The 21,435-nt window shown below is 27.4% G+C and overlaps 1 protein-coding gene across 1 annotated transcript in view; it reads right to left on the bottom strand.

Moving 5' to 3' along the window:
- LOC119610141 (carbonic anhydrase-related protein 10) overlaps positions 1-21,018 on the bottom strand; it is a 42,280-nt gene extending 21,262 nt beyond the window's left edge. The window contains exons 1-2 of the mRNA XM_037965251.1: positions 20,702-21,018; positions 16,248-17,034 (exon numbers count right to left, since the gene is read on the bottom strand). Coding sequence (XP_037821179.1) covers positions 16,248-16,308 — 61 coding nt within the window. The 5' untranslated portion in view covers positions 16,309-17,034; positions 20,702-21,018. The remainder of the gene's footprint in view (positions 1-16,247; positions 17,035-20,701) is intronic.
- Positions 21,019-21,435: the final 417 nt, after the last annotated feature.

Below are 21,435 nucleotides of genomic sequence, written 5' to 3'. Positions count from 1 at the left end.
GTGCAATTTAATATAATGTTTTAAAAGGCTATTTTTTCTAAACTTTTACATGTTAACATTTAATTGCTAAATTTTTTGTTTGACTTTCACTAATTTTTAACCCTTTTTTGGTTTTTATATTTTAAGGGTAATTTATAGATCAAAAAAGGGCAAGCAAATTTGTCACGAGCTGAAATTCTATAGAATGATCTAAAATTGCAAATGAATTTCAGTCCATTGCCTTAAGTTAATAAATGACTTATAAAACGGTAATTCTGTTCAGACTCTATTAAAAACAACTCATGAGCAATCCTCCTAAAAGTACAGGGACTTATGCCTATATAAATGTTATTGATTCCGAATTTGATCTTGATCTTGAATATCACGGACCTGCATAAGTTCTCCTTTAAGAAAAATTATAAAAGAATTGAAGTTATTAATATAGAAAACCTACATTTGCTTTTAATTTCTTTCTATCACGTTCAGTTTCTGAATCCTTGTTTCACCGACCTCACTCAAAAATATTTTTTCAAAATATATTTTTTTGATGTCATTATATCTATAACATTTAAGAGCAAGTGTAATTCCATTTGGAATTTATAAAAACTCAAAATTGAAAATTAAAAAAAAAAAAAAAATAAGATGAAAAAAATCGGTCAAGAACTGTCGGACTTAGAGGGGTTCAAAGTTGGACATTTTGGTCATACAGGGTTTTATTCAAATGAGTGTAACTTTTCACCTATTGGTCATAGCAAAAATTGTCCAAAGGAGTTCAGATGGCTATTTCTTCATTGTTTCCAAAATGTTTACACTCTACACCACTATAGTGGGGAGGTTATTACGCGTTTGTGCTGATGTTTGTAATACCAAAAAAAACCACCTTAAAGTAAACCTATCGGCTGAGAATCACTTTCTGAGTCGATTTAGTTATGTCCGTCTGACCGTCCGTCCGTCTGTGTGTCCATGTAATTCTTGTTCGAACTATACAGGTTGCAATTTTTAAGATAATTTTATGTAATTTGGAATATAATCTTATTATGACGAAGGATGAAACCTATTGAAAATGGTTAAAATCGGTCCATTATTTCGTATAGCCTCCATACAACCGTACCCACCGAATAGGGCTTTTGAGCTCATAAATATGTTAAATGTTCTTGTATCACTTCAAAAAACGGCAAAACTTTTTATTTATTTATATCTCAAGGATACTGTTGATTTTCGTAATGATCGGGCCTCATTTGACCAAATCCCCCATAAATGGTCAAAATTCACTTATCAACACTAATATCACGATGATATTCTGCATAAGTAATAGATGTAGACATAAATCCCTCTACCAAAATTTATAAGGATAGGACAATATTAACCTCTTGCCCTCATATATGCCCGACTATAAATTCGTACTTGTCTTTATAATTTGTCTTCAAAATGGGTCCTTTTTTGCTCAGAAGAAAGCTTATACAATTTCCTTTAAGGCGTTATAGTCCCATAATAGGATGTGAGTGCGATATATATCAAAAAAAATATCTTTTAGCTCAAGAACAAGATTTTTTCAAATTTCTTAAAAATAATTATCAGGATCAGCATCGTGTAAAACTCTTCGTGCTAGAAATATCTTAATCCCATTCAAGAGCACTTAAGATATCATAATCATACACAATAATTCCAGCGAAAAAATGTCAAGTGTTCAAAATATTGTCGACTTATCATGCTATTGATTAAAAGGTTTCTATTGAAGTACGGACCGACAGAAATTTTGTGCGGTGTACCAGAAGGTTCCTACTGAAAGCTACTTTTCCATCTTTTCACTTTTATTAAGCAATAATATATTCTGTATTTTTACTTCCGATAACGTTATATACATGGCGAACGAATTCAACACACGAGTCACACGTTACCCTGACATACCCTTGTGGAATCCCAACGAAAGGATCGGACCGATAAATAAGCGCCCTTATCTGCCAGATATTATACCACACTCATGTAAAGACTTTATACATTCAAATATAAGTGTTTAAAGTGTAACACAGTATTCTTTTATTATGGTTCTAGATTTTCTACACCTTGGTATGGCTTATTAAAGATTTACGAATATTACTTTATATTATTTTTTTTTAATATGTAGTTAAAATCTTATTATATGAACTTAGCAGTAATACAATTTAGGGTTAAATAAAACTTTAGCAAAAAAAAAAAAAAAAAAAAAAAAACGCTTAACTATAATTTAGCCATTAGCTGCAATATTATATAAATATTATATAATTTTTTACACAGAGCATTTTCTCATACATTTGTGTTTATTTTTACTGTTTGTTTTTAGTTAAACACAAATAAATGTGGGGTTTCCACGAAAAAAAAAATGAAAATAAAAATACCCATACACACTTCCATAAGTGTGTAAAAAATAAAAATTTTAAATGTAATGTTTCTTTTTTTGTGCAAATAAACTTTATCTTTTGCTCTATTCTGTAGTTTTTTTTCGAAATTTTATTTGTTTTTGCAAGAATGTTTTTTAACACTGCGAGTTTAAGTACAAATATGTGAATATGAATACTTGTTACTTTATTTTATTATAACTTTTTGTATAGAGTAGTAGTTGTGGGTTTTTGGACGTACATTTTTATATATTTTTGTTTTTGAGTTAAATAGTTCTTGCTGATGGTGATGATGCAAGTATTTTATATATACATGTATGTGTATGTATGTATTACAAATGTACCCTGCAGTTTAAGATGACCAATTGAAGTTTTCTCTAAGCTGCAGTACATAAAAGAGGTTGTAAGGTGTCTACTGATTGTTAAAGTGTCAAATAATCCAATAATGCACTAGTTAGAAATTTTTGCAAAAAAATACTACTTAAAATGCTATATATAGTTGTCCTAAAACTACTGGGTTTATTTTGTTTGGATGTATTTATGGTTGTGTGGGTTTGTTCATGTCTTGTCTGCATTTAAGCAATGGTCACTTAGCGGTCATTGGTTTTTGCTGTCCATGTAACAATTTGATTCTCAAGTGTGTTGTAGCGTAAAGTAAAGTAAATTCAGTTCAGTTTGTTCTTGATAAAATAAAAATATAGTTTTTTTCAGCGCTTTTGTTTTCTTTTATTTGTATAATTGCACTCTAAATGAAATATATTTTTATAACTTAAATAAAGTGTTTTCTGGAGAGTTTTTTTTCGAAAAATAATTATATGAAATTATGCAATTTTCTTTATATTGATTTAAAAATAAATAATTGCAAATGTCAATGGTGTAATGTTTTAAAGATTAAAATAAAAATTCAACAAAATTTAAGTGATACAATTTTTTTATGATTTTTAAATTAATTAATAAATTTTTACATACAAATTTTAAAGATCGTATAAAAAGTGAAATTTATTTATTTTTGGAAAAACTTACTATTACGTACATATTTATAAATTTAAATTTTGTTACATGAAATTATCTCAGAACGTATGTACATATGAGTATTATTTTATATAATTAAATAATACTCATACGCAACATATACAACATTTCCAGAACATCTATGTGCCATGAAAAGACTACTTTAATAGTCTCGATACAGTGATTTGATAGCAATATCTATATTATTATCGTTCAATGTATTTATCTCTAAAGGACTTGATGCATTTCGTGATCAATTTCTTTATTTATGAATTATTGTTAATTGCCTTTGAACCATGGAAAGACATTTTATATAAAATAAATAAATAAATAAATAAATAAATAAAGTATTTTCTGAAAAGTTTTTTTTTTTCGAAAAATAATTATATGAAATTATGCAATTTTCTTTATATTGATTTAAAAACAAATAACTGCAAAATGTTAGTGGTGAGATGTTTTAAAGATTAAAATAAAAATTCAACAAAATTTTAGTGATAAAATTTTTCATGATTTTTAAATTAATTAATGAATTTTTACAGACAAATTTTAAAGATCGTATAAAAACTGAAATTTATTTATTTTTGGAAAAACTTACTATTACGTATTTATAAATTTAAATTTTATTATATCAAAATATCTCAGAACATATGTACGTATGAGTACTATTTAATAAAATTAAATAATACTCTTACGCAACATATAACACATTTCCAGAACATCTATGTGCCATGAAAAGTCTACATTAATAGTCTCGATACAGTGATTTTATAGCAATATCTATATTAATATCGTTCAATGTATTTATCTCTAAAGGACTTGAAGCATTTCCTGATCAATTTCTTTATTTATGAATTATTTTTAATTGCCTTTGAACTATGGAGGGACATTTTATATAAAATAAATAAATAATGTGTTTTCTGAAGAGTTTTTTTTTCGAAAAATAATTATATAAAATTATGCAATCTTCTTTATATTGATTTAAAAATAAATAACTGCAAATTTTTTAAAGATTAAAATAAAAATTCAACAAAATTTAAGTGATAAAAATTTTCATGATTTTTAAATTAATTAATAAATTTTTACATACAAATTTTAAAGATCGTATAAAAAGTGAAATTTATTTATTTTTGGAAAAACTTACTATTATGTATTTATAAATTTAAATTTTATTGTATCAAATTATCTCAGAACATATGTACGTATGAGTACTATTTAATATAATTAAATAATACTCATACGCAGCGTGTACAACATATCCAGAACATCCATGCGCCATGAAAAGTCTACTTTAATAGCCTCGATACAGTGATTTTATAGCAATATCTATATTATTATCGTTCAATGTATTTATCTCTAAAGGACTTGATGCATTTCCTAATCAATTTCTTTATTTATGAATTATTGTTAATTGCCTTTGAACTATGGACGGACATTTTATATAAAATAATTTTTGGTTAAATTTAAAAATATTAAAAGAAGTTAATAAGTTCTTCTACACACACTTCCTACGTTCAACTCAGAAAAGCAATTATGTATATGCAACACAAAAAATATTTAGTTCTAACACTTTTAGCTTTGCATGTTAAATAGAAAATATGTATGAAATTTTTATTATACACATCATAAATATTATTTATACGAAATATAATTGTTAGTAAGTCTAGACATGATTACCATAATTTCTATACTATTTATGCAGGAAATAATAACAGTGTAATTTAACATCATTTAAATTATAAACAAAATGATATTGAAATTTATATGCAGTAATGTGTGTCGTGATATACATATTTATTTGAAAATCAAAAACTATTTCTATATAAGCAACTAATTTAATTTTTATATAATAATAATAATGATTTTTTATATCTATCAAAATATTGATAATTTTTCTAAAGTTCGAACCAATGCAGTCTGTTTAGTAATTTAAATAACAAACATTGTCGTACGATTTACCCTAGCCCCATTCGACTCTCCGAAATACTGCAAAAATACTCATAAATATTGTATTTATGGAGAAATTTTGTGAAATTTATTTTTTAATTTTAAGTTTAAATTGTAAAAATTATCAAATTAATCCATTGAGAATTCTTTTAATCAGACTTACAACCGGCGTAAACTATGTAAACTAATTTTTATCTTCAAGAATTCTACTGAAATAAGTTTTATATGAACCCAAATATTTATACAACATTTTTAAGGTTTTGTTTATATTTGACATAATTGTTAGTAAATATCAAATAAAGATATTGGTTCACATACATGTAGGCATTTCCAAATACAATATTCTAATGTTACTCTTTCCTGTTAAAATTAGATCTTCTTTCTTAAAGCCTTCCCCATTGACCCACGTATGTATGTAGATGACTTCAATGTTCTGTGACCAATGGTCTTTACAAACCACATAAAATACTAGTGTTGTGCCAGTAAAAGCAATAAAATAACTGCAATAGAAATATTCACACATACTGAAACAGTGTGGCTAAAAGATTAATTCAAGATTTTAGAAAAGCTAAGGAAAAAAAATGTGAAAATTGTTTAAATCGGTTTATGATTTCATGCAGATAGTTCTATTAATTACTTTACCATTTTTTAGAATTGGTTTAAAATTATGCGTTTGAACTGATATTTGTAACACCCACAAGTATTGGTTCTACACCCACCTTAACTTATACTAATCGGCTCATTTTCGATTAAGCTATGTCTATGTCCGTCTGTGTGTACATGCCAACTTTGTGCGCACGATATAGGTAGCAGTTTTCAAGATAATCGTAGAAACATAGAGTAAATGATAATGCCGATTTTCACTATGATCGGGCATCATTTAACCCTAGTCCCCATAAAAATGGCTTGAATGTCAATAATTCATTTATAAACACTAGTATCATGACACAGTTCTGCACAAATAACTTTAATAAAATATATATTCCTGAACTAATATTTTTAAGTATAGGCCCATATTTACCCCTGCCCCCTTATCGTTATAGCATATTGAACATATACATATCTGAAATTCTATTTGGAAATTAACAAAAGTAAAAGTGTTATATTCGGCTGTGCCGAAGCTTATAAACCATTTGTTTTAAGCAGTTAACTTGCACATAAAATATCAACGTTGTATTTTTTAGTATACACACAATTGGGACGAACGACAAATTTTTCGAAACGAATATTCGTCGCCTGAAATAGAACACACTTGTATATATGAAAATGTACACAATTGTAGGTAATGAACTATGCGAAACGTTTATTTGAAAAACCAATTCCCGAAGCCCGATTTGCTGTAATTTAGCAGCCGTAAGCACAGCTAATGACATTACAATATTATGATCAAATATTCGATATTAAATTCGAAAATTTAAAGTTATGTTCGAAAAATTTGTATATCTAAGGTATAAAAACTAAAAATCAAAATTTTCGAAAATTTGAACCAAAGTTCGAAAAATGTTTAAAGTCAATAAAAACATTGACCATCTGGAGTACTCTTGACAAAACAATGCTATGTTCGAAAACATTTTAATGATATTAAACATCTCTAAATTGTTTGTATTCACAAAAATATAATTTAAGTTCTTTTCTAGGCTAACTTCTTACATTTTGTGATTTCGTATGTATGAGTACTATTTAATATAATTAAATAATACTCATACGCAGCGTGTACAACATATCCAGAACATCCATGCGCCATGAAAAGTCTACTTTAATAGTCTCGATACAGTGATTTTATAGCAATATCTATATTATTATCGTTCAATGTATTTATCTCTAAAGGACTTGATGCATTTCCTAATCAATTTCTTTATTTATGAATTATTGTTAATTGCCTTTGAACTATGGACGGACATTTTATATAAAATAATTTTTGGTTAAATTTAAAAATATTAAAAGAAGTTAATAAGTTCTTCTACACACACTTCCTACGTTCAACTCAGAAAAGCAATTATGTATATGCAACACAAAAAATATTTAGTTCTAACACTTTTAGCTTTGCATGTTAAATAGAAAATATGTATGAAATTTTTATTATACACATCATAAATATTATTTATACGAAATATAATTGTTAGTAAGTCTAGACATGATTACCATAATTTCTATACTATTTATGCAGGAAATAATAACAGTGTAATTTAACATCATTTAAATTATAAACAAAATGATATTGAAATTTATATGCAGTAATGTGTGTCGTGATATACATATTTATTTGAAAATCAAAAACTATTTCTATATAAGCAACTAATTTAATTTTTATATAATAATAATAATGATTTTTTATATCTATCAAAATATTGATAATTTTTCTAAAGTTCGAACCAATGCAGTCTGTTTAGTAATTTAAATAACAAACATTGTCGTACGATTTACCCTAGCCCCATTCGACTCTCCGAAATACTGCAAAAATACTCATAAATATTGTATTTATGGAGAAATTTTGTGAAATTTATTTTTTAATTTTAAGTTTAAATTGTAAAAATTATCAAATTAATCCATTGAGAATTCTTTTAATCAGACTTACAACCGGCGTAAACTATGTAAACTAATTTTTATCTTCAAGAATTCTACTGAAATAAGTTTTATATGAACCCAAATATTTATACAACATTTTTAAGGTTTTGTTTATATTTGACATAATTGTTAGTAAATATCAAATAAAGATATTGGTTCACATACATGTAGGCATTTCCAAATACAATATTCTAATGTTACTCTTTCCTGTTAAAATTAGATCTTCTTTCTTAAAGCCTTCCCCATTGACCCACGTATGTATGTAGATGACTTCAATGTTCTGTGACCAATGGTCTTTACAAACCACATAAAATACTAGTGTTGTGCCAGTAAAAGCAATAAAATAACTGCAATAGAAATATTCACACATACTGAAACAGTGTGGCTAAAAGATTAATTCAAGATTTTAGAAAAGCTAAGGAAAAAAAATGTGAAAATTGTTTAAATCGGTTTATGATTTCATGCAGATAGTTCTATTAATTACTTTACCATTTTTTAGAATTGGTTTAAAATTATGCGTTTGAACTGATATTTGTAACACCCACAAGTATTGGTTCTACACCCACCTTAACTTATACTAATCGGCTCATTTTCGATTAAGCTATGTCTATGTCCGTCTGTGTGTACATGCCAACTTTGTGCGCACGATATAGGTAGCAGTTTTCAAGATAATCGTAGAAACATAGAGTAAATGATAATGCCGATTTTCACTATGATCGGGCATCATTTAACCCTAGTCCCCATAAAAATGGCTTGAATGTCAATAATTCATTTATAAACACTAGTATCATGACACAGTTCTGCACAAATAACTTTAATAAAATATATATTCCTGAACTAATATTTTTAAGTATAGGCCCATATTTACCCCTGCCCCCTTATCGTTATAGCATATTGAACATATACATATCTGAAATTCTATTTGGAAATTAACAAAAGTAAAAGTGTTATATTCGGCTGTGCCGAAGCTTATAAACCATTTGTTTTAAGCAGTTAACTTGCACATAAAATATCAACGTTGTATTTTTTAGTATACACACAATTGGGACGAACGACAAATTTTTCGAAACGAATATTCGTCGCCTGAAATAGAACACACTTGTATATATGAAAATGTACACAATTGTAGGTAATGAACTATGCGAAACGTTTATTTGAAAAACCAATTCCCGAAGCCCGATTTGCTGTAATTTAGCAGCCGTAAGCACAGCTAATGACATTACAATATTATGATCAAATATTCGATATTAAATTCGAAAATTTAAAGTTATGTTCGAAAAATTTGTATATCTAAGGTATAAAAACTAAAAATCAAAATTTTCGAAAATTTGAACCAAAGTTCGAAAAATGTTTAAAGTCAATAAAAACATTGACCATCTGGAGTACTCTTGACAAAACAATGCTATGTTCGAAAACATTTTAATGATATTAAACATCTCTAAATTGTTTGTATTCACAAAAATATAATTTAAGTTCTTTTCTAGGCTAACTTCTTACATTTTGTGATTTCGAAATAATGTTCAAATAAATTTTAAAGCTGTTAAAATTATCTCGAAATCGTAGGCATTGACATAAATATAATTTTAATTATTTTTTCTTACATTTTCCAATTTCGAACATAGAAATATTGAAACGAATATGCAGTATGTATGTATAATTGGATTGTGCTCCATTCGACGAGTTTACGCATCGAATTTTTGTCGAATAGTTCGTCATGCTATAGGAAATTCGTCCCAATTGTACTTTTACCTTTTTTATACCCTACACCACTATAGTGGGGAGGGTATTATACGTTTGCGCTGATGTTTGTAACACACAAAAATATTGGTCCTACACCCACCTCAAAGTATACCGATCGATTCAGAATCACTTTTTGAGTCGATTAAGACATGTCCGTCCGTCTGTCCGGCTGGCTGGCTGTTTATGTAAACCTTGTGCGCAAGGTACAGGCCGCAATTTTCAACATAATTTGGTGAAATTTGGACCAAACATGTTTTTTGGCACAGGAACGAAATCTATTGAAAATGGTTGAAATCGGTCCATTATTTCAACTAGCGCCCATACAACCGTACCTCCCGATTTGGGCTTTTTAAAATATACTATTATCTCTCCAAAAATTGGCACAAATAAGTTTTATATAAGTATAAATGATACTGCAGATTTTCGTAATGATCCGCCTTTATTTGACCCTAGCCCCCATACAAACCCCCCTTCAAACATATTTTTAAACGTCTGAAATTGACTTGTAACCATTTGTATCGCAATGACACTCAACATAACTAGTTGTTATTTAAAAATATATCCTTTTCCCAAATTTAATGAGGATCGACCCATGTTTGACCTATACTCCTATATAAAGCCTCATTTAGAAAATTAGTTTTTTATCAATAAATTGCTTAAATACTTTGGAATTAAGGTAAAATTCAACATAAAAGTTTCTTTATGAAATATAAAAATTTTTTAAATATACTCATGGTGTAGGGTATTATATGGTCGGCCATGACCGACTATACTTTCCTACTAGTTTTTCTATTCTATTTCTAATTTGTCATTATATAGAAAAATTGTAATTTTGACAATATTTTCATGGACTGTTTTGCAATTTTGCTTATATCTCCCTTATTTATGGGGATGGCAGACGAACATAGCTTAATAAATATGTTTTCAATCATTATAATAAATAAATGATTTTAACAGCATAATTGACAACACTGACATTTTCACTTGAACTAACAACTAAAGTGTTAATGTTTTTAATTTTTGTTTGTTTTTGTATTTGACATAATTTTACTTTTAAATTGAATTTAAATGAAAATTAAACTAAAATATTTACTCTATCCAGATTGTGAAAATAAAAACTGTTGTGTAAAACTAATGTACCACAAATGATTTTAATATAAAAAAAAACCAAGCAAAAAAGTAACTTCTCTAAAATCGAAAATGAAACGGAATTTACTATATGAAGTCTTCTATAGTTATGCGATTGAAGTAATTTGTATGTTCTTTTTTGGAAGTATTTTCGAGGAAGTAATTTTGCTTCAATCTATTGTGGAAGCTGAAGCAGCAGCTTGTGCACTTTTAAAAAACATTACAATTACTTCCTTGGAAGTCATTCTAACTTCTTGAAAGTTATAAAATCTACTGAAGTCATCCTTTTGGAAATACTATATTTATGTTTCGCTGGGATCTTAAATGTTTTGTTCAAATTTAAAAAAAAAATTATAATTTTATTTTAAACAAATAACATTTTTTAATAAAATAAATGGATTTTTTTTTTTTGTAAAAAAAATGCACAAGCAAAATCTTTTGGTTTAAAATATTAAATATTAAACATATTTATATATTTGTTCTCGCATATTTTTCTTAAAGAAGAAAATTTTATATTTTATAAAAATAAATTTATTTGTAAAACAAGAATTTCATTACTTCGATTTTTACGTAAATATTTATTCAATTTCATTTATTTGCTACTCTTGTATGAATGTAATGTTTATTAAAATAGAAATAGATGTAAAAATAACGTAATGTTTTTATGTAATACAATTTAGATTTCTAAAGATGGTTGTAACGAATTTTATATACCCTTTCAGCAAATACAAATTAATAAAACAGAGGCTATAGTATACCAAGTACTGTTTAATGCAAATAGTTCTTTAAACTACATATGAAAAGTAAATTAATGTTTTATTAAACAAATCGATTTGTATATGAAAATTTTGGTTTAAAATCAAAGAGCCGATTTTGTCGAATTTCAATACACAAACGTTTTTCTTATAGACAGACAGTAAGAGAAGGGTATGGCTAAAAGGATTGCAATTTTAAATAAATTACAAATGAATTGACAAACTTACTTTAGGGCACAAAAAAATGTAAACTGTATACATATGGAAATTGAAAAGTTCTTAAATTTCATTTAGAATTGAATTGATACTAAAAGTATTGCACTTGAAATACTCAAATATACTACAAATTCATGTACAATACACAGTTTTTAGTTTTATTATATAGAATTGCAATAATACAAGTGAAATCTAATACAAAAATGTTTATAAGACCTGCCCAACAAAAACCTTTAACTTGTATAGGTCCAATATTTGTTTCTTATTTTGAACAACAAACTCTTCACTATATAAATAAATAACTGACAACTAACTATATAAGTATAAAGTAATATGTAACTTTGGGTATGAACAAAGTTGCCAGTTTGGCCTTTTCAATTGTTATTTACCTGTGAACAATTAAAATATATATACATATACATACATCTGCGAGCAGGTCTAATGTTATAGATCCAAAGCGAAAGTAAAAGAAATATTTTTTGGTAGATGAAAATGCAATCGATTTCAATAAATTTCCTAGCATTTTTCTGCTAAAAATAAATATTTAAATACTAGCCCAATGAAAAACTGTTGCTTCCAAAAAATCAAGTATGCACGCAGCAAAAACTAGGTAATGGCTTTCAATTGTAATTACTTATATCGTCTGGATTACATAGAAGTAGCCTAATAAGGCCTTACTAATAATGTGTTATATAAATACTTTCTAATTCATTAGTCATCTTGCCATTGTAGATATAGAGGCTGTATACGTATTTTCATGAGATTTACTTTTTCGAATTACTTGTAATCGTTTGTGGTAAGTACTTGCCTCCAATGACATCACCATGTTAAAATAATGACTTAAAATGCTATTATGTAAGTAAATTTTAGCATTTTAACATGTTCATTACCATGTTAAAATGCTAAAAGTTTTTACTGGACAATAGTCTGAAACGTAAGGAGAAAATTTAATTTTGTAAAACCTTCAAAACATAACTTTTTGTGAAAAATACGAATATATACCCAGCAATAACCTGACTTGTACTCACTCAACAAATTACTTATCAATGGCAACTACATAATGTATAAATTACTTATAAGGTGTCAAGTTATAACTTTCTTTTGCCATTTGGTTTGCGCATTTTATTTGATTGCGAGTTAACACTGTGTTTTACACAAAAAGAAATAATATTATTTTTATGTGAAAATCGCTATTTAACCCGCAATAAATATCAACGTGTTAATATTACACCATCCGACACTCAAAATTAGACACGAACCGGATGATATACGTCTGAAACTAGAAAATTAATGCAGAAAAACTACTTTTTTAATTTTTCATTTCGTGATCCTGTATCCTTTTTAAAGGACTTCAAAGTTTTAAAAAGTGTATTTTTCAAAAAATATTTAAAAATACTTTTACTGATCAAAAAATACTAAATTTGATGTCAAGAGAACAAGAAGAGTTGAAAAATACTATGTGTTATTTTTATTTTATTCCGCCTGGATCAAAAGATGTTAAAAATGTCTTTCAAAATTAAAAAAAAAAATATTGAAAACCTTAATAGATAATAAAGGATAAACATTTTAAAAGACATTTTTGACAAATTTTTGTCCTGACAGTATAAAAGAAATTATGAAAAATATTTTCCAACTCTTCATGTTCTCTTGACATTAAATTTGGCATTGTTTGATCAGTAGAAGTATTTTAAAATATTTTTTGAAAAATGTTTTTTTTTAAAACCTTGAAGTACTTTAAAAAGGATACAGGATCACGAAATAAAAAACTAAAAACACAATTATTCTCCATTAAATTTATAGTTTCAGACGTATATCATCCGGTTCATGTCTAATGATTTTTTTCTCTTTTTGTTGGACGGTGTTACCAACGTGTTAAAATAATGACATAAGCAAATACAAATATTTAAATTTAATCAGTTCTTTTTTTATCGATGTTTTTTGGAGTTACCTCTCAACGATTTATTTTTATATTGATAAATACGGTATGAAATCGGTAAACCCCGAACATAATTCGACAAAGAAACTGAAATTAGTGGATAAAATAAAGACCGTGATCATCATTATCATGATAATCCTATTGTCATCTCCTAAACATTATTGGGTTGATTAACGAGACAGTCAGCATCAGTAGCACCAGATTTAAACGGTAATCTGGTCAGACCACAAGTCTTTAAAAATCGATGTCTTCCGATTTTGATAAAATTCGCACCAAGGATAGTACTATTGAATGGTAAACAAGACACCGCTATCGGTCCAGAACTGCCCGACTTAGAGGACAAAGTTGGACATTTTGGTCATACAGGGTTTTATTAAAATGAGTGTAACTTTTCACCTATTAGTACTAGCAAAAAATGTCCAAAGGAGTTCATAGAGCTATTTCTTGATTGCTTCCAACATTTTTATTAAAATTGTTTTTTAAATTTTTTTTTCAATAATTTTCTTTTTTTGCTCAAAAGAAAGTTTATATAATTTCCTTGAAGAGCTTTATGGGATAATAGGATACGAGTGGGATATCTATTCAAATATATATTGTTTAACTAAAGAATAAGATTATTTTCAATATTTGCCACTTAATTTTCTCCTTTTTTTAAACAGACGTTTTTGTCTTATTTTTTTACTCAAATGAAAGCTTAGACCATTTTCTGTAAGAGCTTTGTGGTTACTTAGTGGGATGCAAGGGCCATATGAGGAAAACAAAAATAATATTTTAACTCACTTTTAACTTTGCTCTAATCACAAAGCTCTTAAAGGTAATGGTTTAAGCTTTCTTTTGAGCAAAAGTTAAAAAAATGATTTTTTTGATAGTTATCCCACTCGCATCCCTCTTAAAAGAAATTGTCTAAGGTTTTTTTTTTGAGCAAAACAAATGGAGTTTTTTGAAAAAAATTTAAAAATTTATTTTTTAAATAAAATTTTTAAAAATTTCAAAAAATTTTTTTGGAAACAATGAAAAAATAGCTCTCTGAACTCCTTTCGACAATTTTCTGATATTGCCCATATATGTACAAATATTCTGGATTCTTATGCAATTTGACTTAGCTACATATGTCCGTCTGTCCGAGTTTGTTCATCTGAAAATCCAAGAAATTTGTATTGAAAATCAGCCAAATGAAATAAAAGTAAAATGTAAAATTTTATTAAATTTACAATTTTTAATTCCATAATTTATACTATCATTTAGTGATGAAGTTTCATTTTCAATACCGAAATTTTCTGATGAATGAAGGATATTTTGTTAAAATATTATTAATGTCACTAATAAATAAAAAAATCGAAACAATAATATATCTACTCTAGAACTCGATTGTAACAAAAAACTTACTCATACACCGAAAATACTAAACATTTATTAAAATTCACAAAATTATATATTTTGTAGTATTCAGTTCAAAAATCTTCCAGACGGTAATAAAAGTTTTACGCTATACTAATAGTAGTCGGGAGTGGCCATAGCAAAATCGACTTGAAAAGTCATTTTCAATTTTTAAAGTCAATTGGTTTGGTTGGCCATTGGACAAACGTCAGCACAAACCCATCAAACCCTCCCCATTGTAATAGTGTAGGGTATAAATATGCATTTTATAAAAAATATTTTGTGTCTATAAATTGTATATTCTAATAATAAATTAATTAATTATTTACTTAATTAAGAGCTTCAATGCATTCCAATTTATTTATTTATATTTTCTTTTTGAAAATAAATTTGGTTTTTTAATTAAATTAAACTCTCACTCGTCGCCCCCATAAGGCAAAACAAATTTAAATAACAAATAAAAATTCTTAAAATTTAATTGAAGTTAAATATTTAAAGTTAATAAATTGCACAAGAAAATTACTTTCAATGCAGACGGTATTCATTAGTGTTGAAAATGTATTGAGTAACGAATATTTGCATATTTATTGTAGTTTTGTGCACTATTTCTAAAAAGATCTGGATTTTCTCTAAGAACGTCGACAGCTTAATATTGTTAAAGAAAAGCAGCAGTGATAAAAGACAATATGATTTTCTAATAGAAAATTTAATTGAAAATACTCCAAAAGAATCGAATAATATTGAGTAACCAAATGAAAAAGAACTATTATTATGGAGTAACGAAAAGTAGCTGAATTTTTCTGTAGAAGTACTTATGTTGAGAAAGAAAATTTAATTAAATGAAATATATTTCTTTAATTTTTCTTTTATTGTTGTTTCTTTTCTTGTTTCTTTTGTTTTTCATCAGGAAACTGTATGTGTGTTTGTGTGAATGAATATAAATGTGGCAGTATGTTGCATGTTGCATTAATACAGTATACATTTCAAGTTTATTGAATAACATTGAAATGCAATTCAGTTCAATGAAATGCAATCTTTAAAATACAACATTTATATTCAGTCTCACACACAAACACATATACACATCCTGACGTCTACTTATACAATTACAATACCAAATCTGAATAAGCAGGACTACAATTGTATATGTATACGATAAATACAAATACATGTACAAAATACGAAAAATACAAATATACAAAAAGAGACATTTTCACTTACCGGAAGTACAAAGTAAAACGATTGCTGAATAAGCGATTAATCCTGAAGGGCACGAGGACATTATGCTGCTGCTGTTGTTTCTGTATTTTGTTGCTCTACTGTGAGTCAATGATGTTGACGATGATGATGTTGGTTAAAGTTTTTTTTTTTATTATTTGCTGTTGCACCGAACACATACAATTTTACTGATGTTATAGTAGGTAGAAAGTAAAAATAATAGTACAAACTTTAGCAATACGCAGAAAAAATAGGAAGAGTAAATAAACTGGAATGGAATTGAAAGGATGCAGCACAATTTATAAAAGACAGTTAGTTGTCGGTTGTGTGTGTGTTTGTTGGAGCAGCGTGGTTTGGTGTGAGTTGAATAAAAAATTTACGTTGTGCTCAAAAGGAAAATTTCACTATTGTTGCCGCTGTTATTTTAGTGCAGTTTTATAAAAATTTTCCGTGTTTTTCGTCGATTTTTTTCCTTTTCTTCAATTCTCTCTGTGTGTCTATTATTTTAACTCCTTCCTTTGTTTCGATTCAGTTGTAGTCCTAATGATGTTGGGTGGGTTCAGTTGCGTTTTGTATAGTTGGTTTTGAATTTAAGGTTGACTTCATTTTTGCTGGTGTTTGTTTCTACAATTTCTTGTTTTTTTTTGTTTGGTTTTTTATAAAAGCAGCCTTTAGGCTTTCTAAGGCAACAGGACTTGATTGTTTATGCTGTACATACTACGCTCATTTTAACATTGTGACATTCATGTTCTATACGGAGTAACAAACGAAACGAACATCATCATCAGCACTATTAAGTATTGTTTTCATTCTCATACTTGCACATGCATACTCATACTACATACAACCTACTGTATACACAATATAGTTTAACCGAGTTGCAAATATTTTTTTTTGTTAAATTGTGCATATTTATTAGGTTGTCCCATGAAAGTGAATTTTAAAGTAATGTTATAATGATATAATCTGATGTGGCTCTACTCCACTAAACCTCATGACATATTTAATCTACAAAAATTAAGGCTGGTGGGAAAATTATTAATGAAGGAATAGAAAAATATGAAGTTGGAGTCTTTATATTGGCTTGAGACCTTTGGTGATCGATTCTTAAAATCTTTGTTGGAGTGATAAATATTATATCAATCTGAATCAATTTCAAAAATTTTTTTCTACGACATTTAAAACTGGTTTATTGTACAATTATTTAAAAAGACATAAATATAAAATTCACTGCGAATTGTTTAAAAATTTCTCGCTTGGCATATAAGTACAATTATTACTGAAATATTTTGGAACATCTTTTTGTTGGAAAAAAATGTATGTTTTTGTAAATTATTTACAGATTATAGAAAAATGTATTTCCTACACCAACATAGTGGGGATATCTATAAAGCACAAAACATTGGTCTTATATCCTCATAATAAATTCGTGATTCAATATAACTATGTCTGTCCGTGTGTCATGTAAACGTTCTTTGCAATGTACAGGACGCAATTTTAAAGGTAATTTTATGAAATTGGATTATTAGTTCGTCATACAACCTGACCATTCGATTTCGAGGATTCTCTTAATTGTTATATGTTTACCAAAATTGGCTCAACTAATAAAAATTCAAAATAATACCGCATTCTTCTTTTTCTCTTCAGATAATTTGTGCCAAATTACAACTTATGCAATTTAACTTTCAAAGTTCTCTTTAAGCCAATTTCGGTGGATTAGATTTCTGGTATTTCAGATGATCTGTGTGCTAAAGACATAAAAATTAAGTACAGCAATTACTCTCATACCAGCACTTTCGCGGCGTACATTTCAATGAAAAATAGAATGCTCCCCTTTAAACATTTGGTTGATATTTACAATAGGGCTTAAGTTAATTATGGACACATCCCTTTCGGATTAACAACATATTAATTTTTAAAAACAAAATATTTGTGTCCAACTTTAAAACCATGAACATATATGTGCGGTAGGGTGGTTCAATTATAAAATTCGATAGAGATTTTGGCTTGTAAGAAACTTATTGCCTGGATATCGAATTTCATAGCTATACTCGCATTTTTAAGGGTCAATTATGGACCGATTCTCATAAGAGAGATTTGTGCTCGTAAGAAACTTCGTCGAATTTCAGAGCTATACTCGCTAGTAGTAAGCGTTAAAGTCATTTTCTTATATGGAGAGTAGGATAAATTATGGACCGATACTCAAAAAAAAACTTACTTATATCGAATTTCAGCGCTACACTCGTATTTTTAAGACAGTAATGGGCGTTGGAGGGGACCACATATGAGAGTTAGGGTCAATTGGGGGCCGATCCTCATACAATTTGGTATAGAGAATTGGGATCATATAAGACTTATTTATGTCGAATTTCATCGCTATACTCGCATTTTTAAAACAGTTTTGATTGTAAAAGCTGTTGTTCAGGGGGCAACTTGTAGGGAGGCTATGCGAAAACGTGGACCGATACCTATAAGAAATATTTGTGGAACATTTGAACTCTCTAGCTTTTCTGTTCGGACTCTATCGTGCTTTTAACAGACAGACAGACGGACGGACAGACGGATAGACATGGCAAGATCGTCTTAGAATTTAATAAGGGCTCAGAATATATATACTTTTGTGGGTCTATGATCAATATTTCAATATTTTTTTAAAGGGTGGGTATATTTAGCAAACTGGAAAATTAATGTTGCCATTTTTGTGAATATCTCTCTTATTATGCATCTTACTATATTTCTGTTGACAATTACATTTTATATATTTAACGATGAAAATTATGTCATAATATTTGCTTCAATATATGCTAATGTTTTGGTATATGTTTTATCTGAGAATAACTTTCTAGGCTATAGAACAATAATATGAATAAAATTTGAATAAAAGAGAAATATTTAGACAAAATTTTATCAAAATCAGACCTCAGCTTTAAATATTTTGTAGCTCTTTTTCGAAAAAAGTAAAATCACTACTATCTAAAAACTGAAAATGCGTTTCAATTATCAAAATAAGTGTATCAAAAAAGTTTTACAACTATCATCAAAAAGATTATCAAATATGAAAGAAATAAAAAAAAAGATTTTTTTTTCAATTAAAGAAATAATCAAAACAATTATTAGCAAAATTCATCCAAAATTTAAAATAAATTCAATAATTGAACAAATTACATATTTAATAAAAATAAAATTTAAAATTAATCAATTTATTAATCAAATGAATTAAAGAGTCTTTAAAACAATCAATTTATTAATTGAATTCTCACAAAATTAAATTAATACTTTGCTTTTAAGAATGCGTTGAACAGTATAAGAAACCAAAGAAGAATATTAAAATTAAATATCAGAACAAAAAAACAATATAGAAAAGTAGGCTAGAAAAATATTTTCAATTAATTTTTTAAAAAATTAATTGAATCAAATAAGTTTTTTTTCAAATTTGTAAACATAGGTTTTAAACAAAGAGATAACAAAATAAAAATAACAAATTGTTTAAATAGAAATTAAAGGAGAAATAAAAAAGTTAATTGAAATAGAGCTAGGTGAAGTCTGATTCCTGAGAAATTTAGTGAAAATAGTCACGCGACTATGTAGATTATACACACATATCTGGTATTTTTTTTTTTTTAATTTTATTGATAATTACAACCTGCGACTCTATTGGAAAAATTCGGATAGACGGACATCGCAATACAAGACAAAGTTAAACGCCGAGAAAAACTTACAATGGATTTTTAGCTATGAACAGAAAGAAAACTTATGATATAATCTATTTATATCGGCATTAAAAAGCAATCGAAAGAAAACCAAAATGATTTTGATTTTGATTGACAAAAACGGCAATATTTTCTCTATGCACTGGATTCGAAGTTCGAAAATGAAATCTAATGAAAAGAAAAAAATATATAAAAATGTTATATGGGACAACCTAATAACCACAACATACAAAAATATCAAATGAAAAATTTTACCAAAAAATTCTATCGACTTTAGAAAATGTTGCAAGGAAAATAATACACTGCCAAATACTAACATACTTAAACTTACTGAATGCTATTTAAAGGATATAAGTAATTTACATATGTATAAATACGTGTATGTGTACCCGGAATCCATATACAACGAGCTGCATGTAAACACTAACACAAATTGACACAATGTGCATTAAAAGTGGTTTTGTTGTATGCAACAGCAGCAGCAGTAGTAGTAGCAGCAGTAAGTATTAGCAATGGTTGTTAAATATAACAGTAGTATTTACTAGTGGTAATCATAGTAAGGTTAGCAGTAGAAGTAAAAGTATTTTTGCAACAATAAAAATCTCTAAGGATTTTAAAAGTTAAATAACTTTGAAATACCGCCATAGTTTATGCTATTTTTATAAAAACACTTTTTGTAGCGTTATATTTTTATAAAAACAAATAAACTCTTTTCAACAATATTTTAACCAACAAAATAAAACATACTTAAAGATGACATTAATTTCTGTTATTTTGTTCTCTTCATTATATTTTTTCTGCAAATGCAAATGCATTGGGAATACAATAAAAGTTGCAATTTGTTTGACAAAGAAATTCATTTAAATAACACATAATAAATAAATTTGATTTTATTTATTATTTTAATTTATTTACACTATTTGTGAAATTTTATTTTTTTTCTTTTTAATTATATTAACAACTTTGTGTTTTCTTTTTTATTATCATTATTTCATTTAATAAAATTTATTACTGTTTTCAACACTCGCGTTAAAGGATGTTTTGGTTTTGTATACAATTTCCGTTTCGTCCGTTTATCTGTAAATCCAACATTTAACTGAATTGTCATTTTGCCTTCGTCGCTTAAGGATACGCTGCTTCGGCATATTTACTGACTTCAAACTGTTTTTGTTGTTCTATTTTCTATTTGTCTTCCTTTGTCAGAAGTTTTGTTCGTGTGCGGTTTCGTTTGTGACATCGTTTTTTGTTAGTAGTACCATCAGTTTATAAAAAGAGCATTTGGAGTTTAAATAACAACAGAAAGAGAGGATGAGAGTGTAAAACGTCAGTTGGATTTGCATTGTGTGCCGGGACAAATTCTCTTTGGAAATGGGAAATTTTTCTGTACGGATATAATTTGATAGTGATTGAAATAGTGACAAAAACTCCTTGAAGTTCATTTATAGAACAGCTGCAAAATATGTTCGGTTTAATATTTAGTA

This window comes from Lucilia sericata, unplaced genomic scaffold (assembly GCF_015586225.1).
Source record: "Lucilia sericata isolate MDLA Ls3-8-SP2 unplaced genomic scaffold, ASM1558622v1 Contig001126F_arrow, whole genome shotgun sequence".
Lineage (NCBI taxonomy): Eukaryota > Metazoa > Arthropoda > Insecta > Diptera > Calliphoridae > Lucilia > Lucilia sericata.
This window is presented reverse-complemented; position numbering and strand designations above follow the sequence as displayed.